The following is a 19872-nucleotide window of genomic DNA, read 5'->3' on the forward strand; positions in this document are numbered from 1 at the left end:
TGATCCGGTCCGATGCGCACGGGACCGCGCATCGGTTCGGATCAAATGTCACATACCTACGATTTTGGGCCGATTTCATCCGATTATCGGCACAAAGTGCCGAAATCGGATGAAATCGTCCCAAAATCGCATAGTGTATGGGGGCCTTTAGTTTTTCCTCACACACCAATGTTTACATTAGTTAACTCGTTTAAGAACATGTATGAATATAATTATAATCTGAATCTGCTCACAATAAAAATGCCTGCTTCACATGGAGGGCTGCGCATGCCCAGCAGCAGCTCCTCCTCCCATGGTCCTTTGCAGAGTCAGCCGGACTCCAGGCACCACATTAAGGGTCTTATTCTAGTTCACTCTTAGAGGAAAATTCCTTCTCAGACAAAAACATGTGCACTGCAGGTGGGGCAGATATAACATGTGCAGAGAGAGTTAGATTTGTTTGGGGTTTTTCTTCAAAGTGAGATCTATATTGCAGTGTAAAAATAAAGCAGCCAGTATTTTCCCTGCACAGAAACAAAATAACTCACCCAAATCTAATTATATCTGCACCTGTTACATCTGCCCCCCTGCAGTGCACATGGTTTTGTCCATCTGAGAAGGAAATTACCTCTAAGACTGAACTAAAATAAGGCCTTAAGTCACCCGACTTACCCCACTCCTCCCACTCCAGTGCAAAAGTTTATGGACGAATGGAGGCGATAATTTTTATAGTAAGTAAAGGACACAGCATACTGTACATGTATTTTGTAGACATATTTGAATGTTATATACAAGAGAACTTTGTATATGTAAGTGTGTGTGTGTGTGTGTGTGTGTGTGTGTGTGTGTGTGTGTGTGTGTGTATTAGAGATGGGCGCCAGGGCCAAAGATTTGGATTTGGATTCCTCGCTGGGATTTAAATTTGGCTTTGTGAAGCGGCGGTGAAAAGCTTTGGATTTGGATTCTTTTCAAAAATGGTCAAAAAACGCCCAAATCAATTTTTTTGGTCCCTAGAGTAATATTAACCTTAATAACATTAATTGCCAGCCCTTTCCAGACAATTTTGACCACTGTAATGCTCACATTGTTGTTTTCATTCAATTTAGGCTAAGAGGTACAGCAAGCTGGCTGTTTATAAATATTAGAGCCTCAGCACAAACAGATGGTAGTTTTTTTGGTACTTATGTAGTATCTGGGCGCCCGATTTAGAAATCGGGTCGGATCGGGCACATCGCATCGCATTGCATGCGACCAAATCGGATGCGATGCGATGCGATGCGATGAGATTCGATGGACCCGATTTTTCCATAGGATTTAATGTTAAAATGGTCTGAGTCCATTTTAACATAGAATTCAATGGGAAAAAGGGGTCCTTTTCATACCCCTACTATCCAAGTGGGCATGGAGTTGGAAATAAACCTGTGGCGAGCGTAGCGAGCCACCGAGCCCGAAGCGTGGCGAGCGTAGCGAGCCCCGCGCGGGGACACAGAATACCGTCCCCTCGCGGGGCTCGCTTCGCTCGCCACGCTTCGGGCTCGCCACAGGTTTATATCCAACTCCATGCCCACTTGGATAGTAGGGGTATGAAAAGGACCCCTTTTTCCCATTGAATTCTATGTTAAAATGGACTTAGACCATTTTAACATTGAATCCTATGGAAAAATCGGGTCATCGCATCGCATCGAATGAATGGTGATGCAAGATGGAATTGTCCCTGGATACACCCACCCACCCTTAGCATGCACATTGCACACAAACCAGTCATTTCAGTCAGAGGGACTTCCAAATCTGTGACTGAAATTACAGGTTTGTTTGGGTCCGCACATTAAAAGAAGCAATGCTCAAAATAGCATATAATAATAAGAATCTCAGGAAATGGCTTTCTGCTGTTCTTCCATCCGCGGAAGCATATACAGAGTGGAATTCCTGTTTCCTCCTGTTTCAGTTGATGTAAGGGCAGATTAAAGTCCTCTTGCAGCTGCTGCATTCTCCTGAACGCTGTTGCGGAATGCCGGAAATGCCGCAAAATTTTTCGTGCAAAACACAGCATCTCTTGCACGCACTTGCCTGAACGACTAAGTTTATCATGTGAGCAAAACAGGGGATGTGTTGGAATTCACCCAGCTGTAATGCTTTCATGATATTACTGGCATTATCAGAAATGACAAATCCTGAGGAGAGTCCAAGTGGGTTAAGCCACTATGACATCTCTGTTTTTACAGTGGGTTCTCTTAGTAAAGCCAGTGATACATAGAGTAGCCTGCCTATGAATGAGCTGGTGATGGTTGCTAGATCCTACTGCTGCTGCTGCTGCTGAAGGTGATTCAACCACCCAATGGGCTGTCACAGTTATATAATCCTTAGTCTGTCCACTGCCGCTTGTCTACATATCCATGGTTAAGTGGACACTGGCTACAATACCACTTTTCAGGCTATGGATTACTTTTGACTTAATGTCCTGGTACAGCTCAGGAATGGCTTTTCGACTGAAATAGAACAGAGATTGAATCTGGTACTGGGGACACGCAGCCTCCGTTAATTGTGTAAAACCCACAGATTTGATGGCAGATAATGGATGCACATCCAATACTTTCATGGCAGTCATGGCTTCAGTGATCCGCTGTGCCACTGGGTGAGAACTGATATACTTGTTTTTCCTCACCAAGCACTGCTGAACAGTCAGTTGTTTTTTCAGAGTAGTATAATGGGTTTTCTTGGGCCACTTCTGGATGGAAGAACTACCCCCAGCAGCAGCAGCAGCAGCAACAGAAGACCTTGTAATCAAGGATTCTTCTGCAGAATCCTGGAAAGGGGAGGACTCATCTAGCATTACAATAGTAGAATCAGAAGAACCATCCCTGGACATTACTGAGGATACTAAGCTGGACTGCTTCTTGATGTTAATTTTTGAACAGCAATTTTGGAACCCTTCCTATATTTCCCATGAGCTCACTGCAGTTGATGTAATAGAGTGGATGTTCCGAGATGCTTAATGTCCTTACCTCTACTTATTTTGTTTCTAAAAAGGCTACAGATGGCTTGGCAAATGTTTTCTGAATTAGTGTAAAAATAATTCCATACATAAGACACGCCTTTGTTGATCCTATGACCAGGCATAACAATGGCAGTCTTATCATCCCCAACAGATGCTTCTGCAGGGCCGGCGCTACCCACTCATCAGCTCCTGCAAAGCAGGGAGGCGCCATGCTGAAAAGGCGCAGTCTCCCTCCCTGCTCTGCTAAAGCTGCCTCAGCCCTCACTGTCACTGCCTCCTGCACGCCACTCGCAGCGCCTGTCTGTCAGCGGGAGGGCGGCAGTATAAACAGCTGCTTCCTGCACCGCCTAGTGCACACAGCCTGCACGCTGCCTGCAGTGCCTGTCTGACAGCAGGCGGCAGTATAGAGAAGCTGAGCAGCTCCCTGCACCGCGCACACACTGTCCTCCTCCTGCGACCTCCCCCCCTCTTAGTCACAGACACTTGCGATGAGGCATGTAGCACTTGTCTGTTTTAATAATTTTAGATTTTTTTTTTATTAATTTAGATACTTTTTAAATAATGGGCTGGGTTATGTGCCTAAAGGTGGCCATACATGCTGCAATAGCAGCATGCGATGCGATGTGCACTCCCGCGGGCATCCCATCGTACAAAAAGTATGTGCTGCACATACTTTTTGTACTGCTTTCGGATCGCATCGCACACACATTGCATGCATGCCGTGCGATGTGACCTAGCCCATAAGATATGTAATTCTCGCAGCGTGTATGGGCACCTTTAGTGCCTGCAACATTGTGCGGACACAGCACTGAGATGGTGTATGTATACATGTACATGCATCCAAGATCCTCCATAGGATCGCATGTTGCATACGCTCCCACAATCGGGCTGCAGCTTGTTGCAATGGCAATGTGAAAGGGCGCAAACTTTATGGTTTGCAGGAGGGCGCCGGACACCCTAGCACCGGCCCTGTGCTTCTGTGTGTCCCTAACTTACACACAAAATCCTTATCCTCAATTTCCGATTCCTCAGTAGTGCCATCATCTGCTACACAAGTATCCCCCTCATCCTCTTGCTGTAACTGGACGGGAGCATCTTCAATCCCTATGTTACCAGCAATACTAATGCTGCTCATCCCCACATATGCAGAGTGAGTGGTAATGGTGGAAGGCGGCTTCTCTGAGAAATTAGGATCACATGTAGGACACAAGGACACAATTGGACTCCCCTCAGTGGTTTGTGACATTTCTGTTCCTAGATGCACAGTTTGTTTTGCAGACTTAGGGGTTTGGGCTGTTTTCTAACTTAGGAAAGTGGAATGACAAGGTCTTTCATTGTCAGACGCATGAGACACATGAGATGCCTCACTGACAGCTGCAGATTTCCAAGTCTGACTCAGAAATAGAGGGCAAGGCCAGAGTCTTTCCTTGCCACTGCATGATGATGTGAATGGCATTCTGGCAATTTTAAGTATTTCAGCAACAGGAGGAATTAACTTTCTTTTTATACCTGTTTGAGGTAATTTTTAAACACTTTTTTTGTAACTTTCCTTGCCTGGTTTGAGCATCAGCAATGGCGTTAGTAGATAACATTGAATCGTCACCATAAATGATGGCAGCAGCTGGAGCGGGAATACTTGGTCCTTTAAACTGTTTGTTATCCCTTTTTAAATTATAAGCTTGTCCAACACTGCATAGAGGCAGAAGAATCACACACATAACTTCTGGTGGTATTTCAACTCAGAGGTGAAGAGTATTTATACTTTTATATGTACAGTATAGATAGCAGCAGTCGCAGGTCAACATATACATAAATTATAGCAACTACAGTATCTGACCAAGTAAATTGAGCCACTCACCTGGCTCAAATTTATAGTCTATCTTTTGGTGGGGAGTTATTATTCATTGGGTGATACATGTCAAACCATGGAAAGAGTTAGAGTGGAGAAAGATAAAGTACCATCCAATCAACTCCTAACTGTCAACCACTGGCTGTGGTTGAAAAATGACAATAGCTGGTTGTTAGGCACTTTGAGGGGTATTCAATATGTGATTCCGACTGTTGGAACATCCTAACAGTCGGAATCCCGGGTCGTTTTCATTTCATCGTTGCATCTGACAGTAACACTAGAATCGGAAGTCAATGTTCCGGCTGTCGAGTGTCAGAATGTCTGCCTACTGTCAGAAATTCAACAATCCTTGGCCATCCCCAACAAAACCACAGCATTGAATTGGTGAGTGGCAAAATTTACCCTGTCTGGAAATACCGGCACATATTGAATACCCCATTTATCTCTCTCCACATTATCACTCTCCATGCTTTGGTAAAACTCGCCTGAAAAATTCTGTGGAGAAAACTAAAGGAAAAAAGGACTGATAGAAAACAATTCATTACTTACCATATTTTCTTCGGAAACAGAAGCAATGCTTGCAACTTCAAGAGTTACTGCAATTTCAACTGGCTTTGCTGCAGAAAGTAAAATAAATGTTGATTACATACTGTACTGTACCTTACTGTAGTATAAAGTCATCGGAATGTCTAGTGAAAGAGTGATAGTTTTGAAAACAATAATTTTATCTACACAAAATGCTGAGTGCTTTAAAGGTGTCCTCTAAACAGTGCTGCTTAGTAATAAAAAACAAATATTTTCCTATGTCTTGGATGTTTTGCGCACAATTCTACGGACTATGGGCAGGTGCAAGGCACCGGAGCGCCCCAGGCGAGTCGGGGTGGGGGGGGGCACCCCGGTGCCGGGGGTGGGGGCGGGGTTACCTGTTGCGCCGTCTGGGGAGCGGGCAAGGGGGTCCATGCAGGGCCGGTGCTAATGGGTTCGGCGCCCTCCTGCAAACTATAAATTTGCGCCCACCCAAGCTTTACAAAGGGACAGCGCACACCGAAAGAAAAACGTTTGATCTCACAAGGAAGGGGAAAGGGCACACAATAGTACTTTCACTCCAAATTGCACCACATAGTAGCACAATTTTAGTGCCATGAGTTAAAAAAGAGGGAGAGTTCAAAAATGTAGGAGCATGGCTTCATGAGGAAGGGGCTTGGTCACATAAAAGTAAAAATTACACCGTAATCCCCCATAACACATTATGCTTCACACCTCAATGCCCATTGCCACACACAGTAATGCAAATTATACATTATGCCACACATCATAATGCCCCTTACATAATATGCAGCACACCATAATGCCCATTACACATTATGCCACACACCATAATTACCCTTACAAAATATGCCGTGCACCATAATGCCCATATGACATTGACACACATTATGCTACACATAATGCCCCGAGAACTCCTGCATATGCCCATTTTTGAAAGGTTGCTTATTCATAATGCCCACACCAGTTGCCAAAAGTAGTTGCTCTGCTTATACATAGTGCTCACACCAGTTGCCAACATTAGTAACACTGTGTAACCATACGACCACACCAGTTGCCGACAGTAGTAACACTGCTTATACACGTGCTCACACCAGTTGCCGACAGTAGTAACACTGCTTATACACGTGCTCACACCAGTTGCCGACAGCAGTAGCGCTGCCTATACACGTGCCCACACAAGTTGCCGACATTAGTAGTGCTGCCTATACACGTGCCCACACCAGTTGCCAACAGCAGTAGAGCTGCCTATACACATGCCCACACCAGTTGCCGACATTAGTAGTGCTGCGTAATTATATGCCAACACCAGTTGCCGACATTAGTAGCACTGCCTATTCAAATATGCCCACACCAGTTGCCGACATTAGTAGTGCTGCGTAACCAGAAGCCAACACCAGTTGCCGACATTATTAGCACTGCCTATTCAATATATGCCCACACCAGTTGTCGACAGCAGTAGCACTGCCTATACACGTGCCCACACCAGTTGCCGACAGTAGTATACAAGTGCCAACACTAGTTGCTGACATTAGTAGCACTGTCTATACAAATATGCCCACACCAGTTGACAACAGTAGCAGCACTGCCTATACACATGCCCAAACCAGTTGTCGACAGCAGTAGCACTGTCTAACCATATGCCCACACCAGCTGCCGACAGTAGTAGCACTGCTTATACACATGCTCTCACCAGTTGCCGACAGTAGTATCGCTGTCTATATATAAACGTGCCCACAATAGTTGCTGACATTAGTAGCGCTGTCTACACACATGCTCACACCAGTTGCCGACATTAGTAGTGCTGCTTATACACGTGCCCACACCAGTTGCCGACATTAGTAGCGCTGACTATACACGTGCCCACAATAGTTTCCGACATTAGTAGCTTTGACTATACACGTGCCCACAATAGTTGCAGACATTAGTAGTGCTGCCTATAGACGTGCCCACACCAGTTGCAGACATTAGTAGCGCTGACTATACACGTGCCCACAATAGTTGCCGACATTAGTAGCGCTGACTATACACGTGCCCACAATAGTTGCTGACATTAGTGGTGCTGCCTATAGACGTGCCCACACCAGTTGCTGACATAAGTAGCACTACACTCACACTTTACTCTCCTGGCAGCTGCTCATCCTCTCTTTTGTCTTCAATCTTGCTCCCTCTTAGTTCCGCCCCTTCTGTTCCATTTTGCCCCGCCCCCACCACCCCAGAGACAGACAGCAGAGGATGCAGAACAGGACAGCGCCTCTCCTGCCCTGCGCCTACCTGCTTTGCATCCTCTGCTGAGCGGGTAGCGCCGGCCCTGGGTCCATGCTGGCGTCTGACAGGAGCCTGCAGTGGTGTCCTTGCCACGCGGGTACCTGCGGCGCTGTATATAAAGCTGGTGGCGACGGGGGGTCCTTGCAGTGAATAAGAAATAACTAGCGCTATGCGGCGGCGTTCGAAGCGCTTCTGTTTTGAAAACACTGGCCGCACGCTGATTGGCTGAATCTCAGCCAATCAGCGTGTGGCCAGTGTTTTCAAACCCGGCAGTGCTTCCCGCGCCGCTGCATAGCCCGGCAGATAGCGCTAGTTATTGCTTATTCACTGCAGGGACCCCCACCATCGCCAGCTTTATTCACAGCGCCACAGGTACCTGCGCAGCAAGGACACCACTGCAGGCTCCTGTCAGAAGCCGGCATGGACGCCCCTGCCCGCTCCCCAGACGGCGCAGCATATACCCCCTTTGCACGGGGGACGAGTGGCGAACTGCTGCTCTCCAGTGGCCGGCACCCTAGGCAAATGCCTAGACCTGCCTAGTGATGGCGCCGGCCCTGACTATGGGGGTTATTCTGGTTGATGCGCAAGGCTGGGAATCCACCAAACCCCAACTTGCGAATGGTGGCCTGGCCTCCACCCATTCGCAAGGGTGATTCCCTTGCAGTGCCTGCGAATGGATGTTACACATTAACATCCATTCGCAGCCTAGGGTCATCCACCCACATCATTCAATGATCAGCGACCATCGAATGATGGCTAAGGTGCACACATATAAAAGTGACTCTCAAGTCATTTACATATGCGTGGACATTTGGGAGGAATTGGGCGGGCAGCTGACATCCGGTAATGTCAGCTGGCCACCCTCCGCACCATCGGGGCATTTGCATGAGAATGCCCAGCGTTCTCATGGGAATGCCCATGGAACGCAGGGCGTTCCCATATTCAACTGGCCATCCCACCTCCCTATGCCCTCCACACCCCCCGTCTGCACACTTGGGTGTATGCGTCCGGCGAACGCCCTGTTTGCCATGGCCGCGTGCACCCTGCGTCTGTTCATGTGCAGACACAAACATCGCTATACAAACCAGAATAACCACCTATGTACATAGTGACGTAGCAGGCATTACATTTGCACCTGGTATGTCACACTGCCAGTCTCATGGGCACCAAACCTGTTATGCAGATTATGCAGTATCATAATCTCACTCTGGGAAAGGGTGGGGGAGCGAGGGTGCAGCAAGTCACCTGTGTGTCCCAAATACCATATGTGATAATATTTATTTATTTATGTATTTACAGTTTCTTATATAGTGAAGAGATATATGTTGGTGGAGCTTGGTTAATATATGTGAGTAGAAGTATTACATATGGAATGCGGTAGAACATGAGTAACCAATGGAGGGACTGCAAGAGTGGATCAGCAGATGATGAAAGCCTTGCTGGGAGCAGGGCAGCCGAGAGGAATGCCGGGTCCCGGTAAAATGTTGGGGGCGTGGCCTAAGTGTGTGTTGTGGGAACCTCCCAGACTTAGGCCACGCCCCCAAAATGTTTAGAGGAGGGTGAAAGAAAACTCTAAAAACTGTAATCTCAGAAGCAGCACACACCTACAGCATGTGCTGTGCTGACTGCAGGCTCAGCATGACCTCTCACGCTGTCAGTGAGACACTCCTGCTGAGCCTGCTGTCAGCACAGCACATGCTGTAGAAGTGTGTGCTACTGTTGCTGCCCGGGATGGATGGAGGGGAAAGGGAGGGGTCAGACCAGGGCCCCTGCGGGGCCCCTTCAGCAAGCCTGGGCCCGGGTAATTAGTACCCTCTCCCCCCCTCTCTCGGCTCCCCTGGCTGGGAAGATTAGCCTCGCAGCTGCATTCAGATGGATTGTAGTGGTGATAGTCTTTTATTGGGAAGACCGGTAAGGAGACTATTGTACTAATCAACTTGGGAGATGATGAGCGCATGGATTAGCGTTTTAGCCCTGTCTTGTGTAAGCTATGCAGGGCTGGATTTGTCACTAGGCCTGTGAGGCACGGGCCTAGGGGTGGCACCAATTATGGGTGGCAGTCTGAGTCTCTGAGTATTTTATTATGTGCATTGCTGGGTGGGCAGCGGCGAGTGACGAGCAGCACTGTCGATGACAGATGACCAGAGGCAGAACTCTGGGAGGCAATGGAGTCATCTGCCGCCGAGCTCCTGCTCCCAAGGGGGCACCTCTCCTTCCCCTGGAAGTTTAAATCAGTTATTTAAAAGCCAACAATATTGCTTCTGTGGCTGAGTTCTGAAATATATATGTGTTCTCTATCTATCTATCTATCTATCTATCTAAACAGAAATATATATTTTATATAAGGTTATATAGGGTTGTATGTGTGTGTGTGTGTGTGTGTGTGTGTGTGGGGGGGGGGGGGGGGGCACCAATATATATCTTGCCTGCGAGCAACTGAAACAAACTTACGCTACTGCAGATGACGGTCCGGGAGACATACACTGAGCTGAGCCACTGCCTCCCATTCGATATACTATGCACACTGCCTCTTGGCTGCTGTGTATAGAATGGGCATGCAGAGGCAGGGACAGCTGAACCAAGCTGCCGAGCAGTGCACCCGAGCACAGTGTGTTTTTGTCCCTCCTTCTCTCTGGGTTTAGTCCGGACTAATGCGTATGATGTCATCATGCCACATGCACCGGCGTATGATATCTCCCACTTTTAGAGATGCCAGAGAGGATCGGCAGAAGTCTAGTGGAGTGGAGCGTGTGCTGGAATGAATTAGAATTTATAATTTAATAATAAATATGTTAATATAGTGAGGCGGCCAAAAATGTTGTTCCTGGGGGAAGCCTGACCCCTAAATCCGCCCCTGTCATATCCAAGATGAAATGGCATAATTCATTTAATGACATGAAAAAAGAGGAGAGGTAGTAGAGTAAGAGGATGATAAGAGTGTTGATCCTTCATCTTTATTTGTGGGATCAAATGAATAGGAGGTGGCAGAGGGTGCACACAGGGAATTAAGCGGGTCACTGGCTGAGTTAGAGCATACAATTTAATCTCAAATTGATTAATCTTGTCCTTGAAGTAGGAATTCTTGTGTACTCATAGTAGCTTGTGTGTGGAGGGGCAGTGGCGTAGCTATGTTTTGGGCGCCCCCCCCCCCCCCCCCCCGCCGTCGCCACCCCGCCAAGCACCCCTACCCCGCCGCCCATGCAAAACCCCCCTCAATCCCCCCCACCTATCGCGCTGGTCCTGGCTGCTCCGTTCTTCTGCTGAGGACCACCAGAAAATGGCCGCCCCCATACAGCAGACAGTTTCAGAGAACTGTGTGCTATATGGGGGCGGCCATTTTGTGGTGGTCCTCAGCAGAAGAACGGAGCCGCCAGGACCAGCGCGATAGGTAAGTCTGCGGGGGATTGAGGGGGGGGTTTAACTATAGCACCGCAGCCCCCGGCGCCCCCACATGCACAGCGCCCCCCGGTGGCGGGGGCTGCGGTGCTATAGTTACGCCGCTGGGGGGGGGTGTAAAATAAGTGATGTGAATGTATAAAACAGTCACTAGGGGTTGGTGGCATGAGAACAGTTGAGAGATTGAAAGTAAGTTTTTTTGGCAGTGTCAAGGGCATTATAATAAGAATGGTAGATGGTCTTATATGTGAGAAAGTCACTTGGATTCTTAGATTTGCACTACTGATGTTCTGCTTTACATGACAGTTTTTGAAGGTGTCTTACTGATTTTGTGTGCCATGATTGGCATCTAAGCCTATGGGGAGTGTAAGAATTTATAATTTAATAATAAATATGTTAATATAGTGAGGCGGCCAAAAATGTTGTTCCTGGGGGAAGCCTGACCCCTAAATCCGCCCCTGTCATATCCAAGATGAAATGGCATAATTCATTTAATGACATGAAAAAAGAGGAGAGGTAGTAGAGTAAGAGGATGATAAGAGTGTTGATCCTTCATCTTCATTTGTGGGATCAAATGAATAGGAGGTGTCAGAGGGTGCACACAGGGAATTAAGCGGGTCACTGGCTGAGTTAGAGCATACAATTTAATCTCAAATTGATTAATCTTGTCCTTGAAGTAGGAATTCTTGTGTACTCATAGTAGCTTATGTGTGGAGGGGCAGTGGCGTAGCTATGTTTTGGGCGCCCCCCCCCCCCCCCCCCGCCGTCGCCACCCCGCCAAGCACCCCTACCCCGCCGCCCATGCAAACCCCCCTCAATCCCCCCCACCTATCGCGCTGGTCCTGGCTGCTCCGTTCTTCTGCTGAGGACCACCAGAAAATGGCCGCCCCCATACAGCAGACAGTTTCAGAGAACTGTGTGCTATATGGGGGCGGCCATTTTGTGGTGGTCCTCAGCAGAAGAACGGAGCCGCCGGGACCAGCGCGATAGGTAAGTCTGCGGGGGATTGAGGGGGGGTTTAACTATAGCACCGCAGCCCCTGGCGCCCCCACATGCACAGCGCCCCCCGGTGGCGGGGGCTGCAGTGCTATAGTTACGCCGCTGGGGGGGGTGTAAAATAAGTGATGTGAATGTATAAAACAGTCACTAGGGGTTGTTGGCATGAGAACAGTTGAGAGATTGAAAGTAAGTTTTTTGGCAGTGTCCAGGGCATTATAATAAGAATGGTAGATGGTCTTATATGTGAGAAAGTCACTTGGATTCTTAGATTTGCACTACTGATGTTCTGCTTTACATGACAGTTTTTGAAGGTGTCTTACTGATTTTGTGTGCCATGATTGGCATCAAAGCCTATGGGGAGTGTAAGGGGTAGCCCGAGCCAGTTTGTCAAGTACTCTCTCTAAAGTCTGGGCTAGGTGGGATACAGCAGTCTCTGGAGAGGTAAATGTAGCAATTGGTATTGTATATATAGTGTGGAGAGCCCGAAGCGTGGCGAGGGGATGCGGATTACATTACATGTATTCCGCATCCCCTTGCGGGGCTTGCTGCGCTCGCAATGCTTCGGGGTGGCGTGGATGGGGGGGGGGGGCTAAATCCCATTGCATCGCATGGAAATGTAAAGTAAATGGCATCTCAAGCTTTAAAATCGCATGCAATCGCATTCGATTTTGCACGTGGTGCGATCGCATGCGATGTGATGCGATCGCATTGCACCCTCGGGGCAGAGAGACGTGAATAAATTACATAGGAAAATCGCATGCGATCGCATCGCACGCAAAAAAACCGCATTTTCCTACGGTGCCGTATGTATGCAAATTGGGCAACGTGCTATTACACAAGTACCGGCCTTCCTAATGTGTAGAGGAGTCAGACCATTGGGTGAGGCCAAGAGAGAAGGTTACAGGGAGGAGTTTTGAGGCAAGAAGAGATTTTGGGCTGTCAAGAGCCATATTGAAATCACCCATGATGATGGTGGAGATGTCAGAGGGAGCCAGGCAGAAAAAAATATTCCAGAAAATGTTGTTTGGGTTGCCCATGTGGGCGATAGATAGCTGCAACATGCAGAGAGAAGGGAGTGAAAATTCTGATAGAGTGAATGTCAAATCATGTGAATGTGAGTGAAGGAACTGGTGGTAGAATTGTGTATGTGAAGGATTGGGACACTAATATTCCAACCCCACCTCCTTTAATATTACCAGGGTGTGAGTGATGTGGAAACCACGGTGTGACAGTGCGCAAGGGAGGCCGTGTATGATTGTGCGAGCCATGTTTCTGTTAAAGCTCCGCACCAAAAATAAAAACAAATCCGCTTATCCAGTGATAACACTTGTTACATCACAAGAAGACACTTCCAAATATTCAATTTCTCTCCAAAGAGATGGAGAGTTTGCAGCGCTGAGTATTTCGGGAGTCAGTAACGACCAGGTGCATTGACTTAGCACTATTTTATCTGCAGTACCCAGCTCTATAGCTTATGGTGTGATCAGATCGCATGGGGACTCGCATCTCACGGCATGCCAGAGGGGCACAATTTACACTATATAGTGCAGATCTGCACTATATAGTCTTGCCTGCCCTCTCTATCTGGCTGCCGATACGCGCTCACACGGGAGCGCGTATCGGCAGCGCAGCGGGCTCGGAAGCCTTAAAAAAGCATGCGATTTGGCTTCCGATGTTCCCTATATCGGGAACATCGGAAGCCAAATCTTACCGTGAGTACACACCATGACTCATTACAATAGAGACCAATGTGACCTTATCTTAGGCTTGTGTCCGATGGGCCCCCGGCTTTATAATAACGGTTTTACAGTTTTGTTGGATAAAATAATGTTTGAGCTGTGTTTTGCAGTGTTCCCCTTTGGATTTATATTGGGTTACATGGCAGTATACATATTAATGACTGGAACAGCAGGGTTTTTGAATGCCAATGACCGTAGGTGTTTTTATTATTAAAGTTTTAGCTTAAGTTATTATTTGGTGCAAAATTTAACTTCATAAACAATGCAAATCTCTATCTATCTAGTATGCAACATCTCCTACTTCTGTCATCATAATATGACTCCATTACACATATGTCATTTCTATCACATTGCTACAGTACTGTATATAATCTACTTGATAGAAACAGCTTATTACTGTACAGTATGTCACCCAGAGATGCCACAAGATGGAGCCATTTGTCTGATGTAAACAATACAACAGTGTTCTTCATTGTTGAACGCAGGTGATCAAATCATCTTGACAGATTCAGAAATTCTAAACAATGTCAGTCAGACTGCTTGGAATGTAATGAAGCCATTTAACAAGGATTAAGAAAGGTCACATGTTTGTCAATAGGCTTATACAATGATCTTACAGCTCCCCTGGGGGCTTGGCATCCATTTATCCTAGGTTGTTCTAGGGCAGGAGAGCTGCGGCCAGGCAACATCTGGAACTCCAGCTGCTGTGGAGTTTTAGCATGCGCTAACAGGAAAACAAGGGCAGGGCATGCTGAGACATGTAGTTCCACAGAAGCTGCAGTGCCACATGTTGCCTGACCATACCAATGGAACATAATGTATCTGTTAATCCTGCGCTTTGGAATTATGATTTGTGATGTTAGCTGTGACTTGGCTTCTAGGAATTATGATGATGTTAATACTGATACTCTTTTGCATACTCCTGGTAAGATGAATAAGACATTTACCCATTAAGGTATCAGCCTGAATCATCTAGGGGCAAAACATGTAAAAATTATTATTATTATTATTATTATTATTATTATTATTATTATTATTATTATTATTTATAATGGCGTTACAAGGTTTCTGCAGTGCCTTCCCGCAGTGTAGACTGAGCCGGCGTTTGGAGATGATATTATCTCCAAGCGCCATCCCCCCACTAGAACTGCTGATCGCTGCACTAGGGGCAAGCCCGGCACCAAGGTAAGCTGCTGGGCTGCCCCCAGGGCCCGTGCACCCCCCAGCCCCTGTCTGCAAGGTGAATGGTTGCCGCACACAGGCATCCATTCATTCACCACCTCCCTGCTGTCGCTGCTGTGTAAAAGGGGTATTATTTATCCTGCTTTGTTGTCCATGCTGATGTTGTGAGAGATGACAGTTGAGACTGGGGCTAGAGTTGTATCTGATGACAAATGTAAAGGGCAATGTGCAAGTTAAGCAACTGTCCAATCAGTCACCTGTAACAAGATAGTTAGGAGCTGATTGGCTATTTGAAGCTTAGTGCATCTGGCCCAGGATCTCTTAATATTTGTAATCATTTTATTGGATAATTCCAAACTCATCACGTCTATCCCTATCAACTGTCACTGCTACAAATATTAGACAGAGAGCACCATAATATCTATGTAGCCAAATAATAGCTTTAGAAATTATGGGGAGATATATCAAACCTTGGAGGAAGATAGAGTACCTACTAGTCACCTTCTGTAATATTTCATACACTGTACACTGTAGGAGATGAATAGTTGGTACTTTACCTCTTGCTACTATATCTCTCTCCAATGTTTGATACATCTCCTTATATGTCTTTCAAGCTTGCTAGGAATACAGTCATTCGGTCTACCGCAAGATAATCGTCAGGTGTTGGGTCGACACCGTTAGGTCGACATGGTGATATGTCGAAATGGTTCTAGATCGACATGGGTCAATGTCGACATCAGTCTTGGCATGGTGGGAGAATAAAATAGTGTGCCCGAAGCTTCAGGAGCGAAGCGAGCGATGCGAGGGTATGCAGTGCATTGGAAACTGTGTCCATGTCGACATTCAGGTAAATAAGCAGTGAAAAACCCAGTCAACCTTTTCACTGTCGACCTAGACCCTGTCGACCTATTGCTTGTGTCGACCTATTGACCTAAACCCATGTCGACCTAGACCCATGTCGACCTAACTGTGTTGACCTAACGCTTGTCGACCATCTTGGCGCAGACCATAGGATCCCAACCCGTCCAAAATGCTTAGAACCAGAAGCATTTTGGATAATGGATTATTCTGTATTTTGGAATATTTTTGTATTTGAATGAGGAATCTTGCATTTATGTTATGTATTATTATTATGTAATGGATTATTCTGTATTTTGGAATATTTTTGTATTTGAATGAGGAATCTTGCATTTATGTTATGTAAACACATCAAATAGATGAAATACACACAAATATATTTGATTTGTGCATGAAACCAATGTTTTAAAACATGAAACAAAGATTGTGTACAGTCTCAGGCACTGAATTTGAATGCCAAGCAATCATTTTCTAGCAAATATCTATTGCCTGTTACATATCATGCCCCCAGTAGTGCCAGATACAGATGCCCCCAGTAGTGCCAGTCACATATCATTTCCCCAGTAGTACTTTACAGATGTCACCAATTTGGACATCTGTCCAAATTTCCAAACTATGGTTTTTGGAAGTATTTGGATAACGGATAATTGATAAAGGCTACTCAGCCTGTATATATACATAGTGTACAGACAGGATATTTCCTGGAAAAATAATGTTTAGGTACTTGTTTCCTAGCACTGCCACAACGATTAGGATCTCGGGCATCGCAGGTAAAAAAATTGCGTCGGTCGCATCGCATGCGGCCATAAAAATCGCATGCGATGCGACCGACGCGATGACCGCGATTTCCTATAGGGAACAATGAAAAATGCCTCAATTTACCCAAATCAACATAAGGAACAATGTTAAATGGCCCAGAGACACCAAAAAAAAACCCTGAACAGTGAAATGGCCCCCCAAAAATTGTTAACGCCACCCCACGATCAACGTGAACCCGAAGCGTGGCTAGCGCAGCGAGCCCGCGAGGGGCGGCGGTACGCATCCTCCGACCTTTTCATACCCCCACTATCCACGTCGGCGTGGAGTTGAGAATAGAAAGTGTGGCGAGCGCAGCGAGCCACCGAGCCCGAAGCGTGGCGAGCGCAGCGAGCCCCGCGAGGGGACGAGGACACCTTCACCGGTATCCGCGTCCCCTCGCGGGCTTCACAGGTATCCGCGTCCCCTCGCGGGGCGCGCTGCGCTCGCCACGCTTCGGGCTCGGTGGCTCGCTGCGCTCGCCACACTATTTTATTCTCAACTCCACGCCGACGTGGATAGTGGGGGTATGAAAAGGTCGGAGGACGCGTACCTCCGCCGCTCGCCACGCTTCGGGTTCACGTTGATCGTGGGGTGGCGTTAACAATTTTTGGGGGGCCATTTCACTGTTCAGGGGGGTATTTTGGGGTCTCTGGGCCATTTAACATTGTTCCCTATGTTGATTTGGGTAAATTGAGGCATTTTACATTGTTCCCTATGGGAAATCGCGGCCATCGCATGCTTTTTTTGGCCGCATGCGATGCGACCGACGCGATTTTGACTTTTTCAATGCATTTCAATAGGAAATCAAGGGCATCGCGATGGTCGCATCGCAGACCATTAAAAATGACCCGCGATGCCCGCGATTGTGGCCGTGCTAGGAAACAAGTACCAATGTTTATATACAGTACGCAGGGAAAGAACGAAAATGCACAAAGATACTGTACAAAACCATTATTCTATGTGCCCAATGCAGGAGACTGTCCATATGTATCTGTAAACAATTCTAAAAGAGGTAATTGTAAAAGAAACAATAACAGGGAAAAATACGTCCATAGAGATTTAGTAAAATAAGGGGAAACTATCATTCTTACCATTAAACTGTGGCCGTAGGTATTTGTTATAGTCTTTTGTGATATTTTGAAATCCTGGGACATCCTCTGTCTGATCTGCTTCTAAAGAGGTCATATGACTAGGAATACATTAAAATACATTGTGATTAGATACACATTTAAAGCAGATTCATGGCTTGGCAGGTAAACAGTTTCAGTTGATACATATTTCACAATTATAGTCTCAAGCAAGCTTTAAAGGGACATCATATTAAATAATGTATCTTTTTTTTTTGTTTACAGTTGCAATGTGTATGAAACAAAATGAAGATAGTAAATGTCCAATGCTTTTAAGGCTTGTTATTAACAAAACTTGTTGTGTTTGATAAACGGTGGTGCAGCCAATCAACCCCCAACTGTAATTTCTCAAACATGTGGCAGTTAGAAGCTTTGTGACTGGAGCACCATTTATCATATTAACCACTTGAGTGGTATACCTGGAAACTTTCTGGGCTCAGGTGCGCTGCCGCAGTGGGCTGTCCCGGAAAATGTCATATACCACTAAGATGAAGGGGTGCGCCAGTGGTGCCTGCAGCTGTGTACCACTGGCGTACACCTTCACCTGTCCGGGCACCCCCCCCCCCCCCCAGTGGCCGCTCTCCTCTCCCCTGCCCTCTCATCAATCCACCTCACTTCTCCACTCCGGCGGTTGTATGCTGGAGCTCCCCCACCACCATTAGTTCTAGTAAGCAGGTAGCAGGCGGCAGGCTTGGGCATGTTCGGCGTGGCTCGGGGGGACTCGGGATTTTGGGGCACCCGAGACCTCCCAAGCCACCATGAACATCCCCTGAGCCTGCCACCTGCTATGATGGGCAGCTGGGGCAGTGGCAGGGCCTAGGAGCTCCGGTGTACAATCGCCGGAGCAGAGATGAGAGGGAGGGGGAGTGACAGTAGGGGAGAGAGACGAAGGGGGGGGGGGGGGCAGAGGTTGTGGCCCACCACTTAAGGTGTTAAACAAATTTTAAAAACTAAAACTTGTTGATAAATGGGCCCCAAACTCAAATGTACTATATGGAACTTTTGGAGAGATAAAGTGTTAAGAGTACCAAACATTCCCCATACACATGGGACGATTTCTGCTAGCCTGCATACTGAGCCCCGCAGGCTAGGGAAATCACCCTTGTGCTTCCCAGAGGATAGATAGCGATGTGTGTATGGGTGGTCTGTGCTAACCAGTGTTCTCTGGTTAGAACAATAGTGATCTGACTGGATCCTAACTACATGCAATCAAAATCTAGTCAGGCGATGGTGATGCACGGGAATGCGCATCACATTGCTATGGGCCATACACAAGGAGTGATCCGTGTTTAAAGTCTAAGCGATCTAGACAGATTGCTTAGAAATAGGGCTAAAATTGTCTCATGTGTATGCCCCCAACTGTCATTTTAGAGGCTGTTTGAAAAAAAAATAACAGTTACTATAGATAGAAGCTTACTGGTTTGTACAATACTTTATTCAACTTCACCTTGTCTCTCTCCAAAGTTTGATACATCTCTCCCTCAGTCTTAATATGGATAACTTTATTTAAGTTTCCCTCAAGTCATTTTTTTTGTTTTATCACCATAGCACATAGGCCCCATCTATACACTTCAGCATAAGGCCCAATGTTAGGAATATATAAAAAAACACCTACATTTTTTAATAATTCTTCTCTTTTACAGTGTGGCATCTAAAAGCATCTATGGGCATACACTAGGGCGATATACTGTACATGCGATTTGTTCACCATCCATAGCGCATGCATTTGACATAAGCTCCAATGTGATGCACGGTACTGTGTGTATCGCATCGGAGCCTGAGGATCGCACGGGCTGGTGAAGAAATGTGCTGCATCACAGCCAGGCCAGACAGGCTTGGCTGGGAACACATACGATACATTGTATGCAAGAAGGACTGCTTACGATGTATTGTATGTGATTCTGCCACCCGGGAAGCTACCTGATTTCAAATTATAAGGCACCACATATAAGAACCCCAAAAAGTATCAAAATAATATGATATAATAAAACAACAAAATAGTGAATAGGTATCAATAAATAGGAAAAATGCAATTTTGTTTGTATTAAGCTAGTAACACTTATTAATCGTATTTATACTTGTATACATACATGCGCCAAATCCAAATGCTGAGAAACGGTAATAACATGCACAGAC

The 19872-nt window shown here is 46.5% G+C and overlaps 1 protein-coding gene across 1 annotated transcript in view; it reads right to left on the bottom strand.

The window, feature by feature from the left end:
• Positions 1 to 19872, bottom strand: part of GABRP (gamma-aminobutyric acid type A receptor subunit pi) — a 52023-nt gene that overhangs the window by 21017 nt on the left and 11134 nt on the right. Inside the window, exons 2-3 of the mRNA XM_083180114.1 lie at positions 17701 to 17798; positions 5373 to 5440 (exon numbers count right to left, since the gene is read on the bottom strand). Coding sequence (XP_083036240.1) covers positions 5373 to 5440; positions 17701 to 17798 — 166 coding nt within the window. The remainder of the gene's footprint in view (positions 1 to 5372; positions 5441 to 17700; positions 17799 to 19872) is intronic.

Source organism: Crinia signifera, chromosome 4, assembly GCF_055691185.1.
Source record: "Crinia signifera chromosome 4, ASM5569118v1, whole genome shotgun sequence".
In the NCBI taxonomy this organism is placed as follows: domain Eukaryota; kingdom Metazoa; phylum Chordata; class Amphibia; order Anura; family Myobatrachidae; genus Crinia; species Crinia signifera.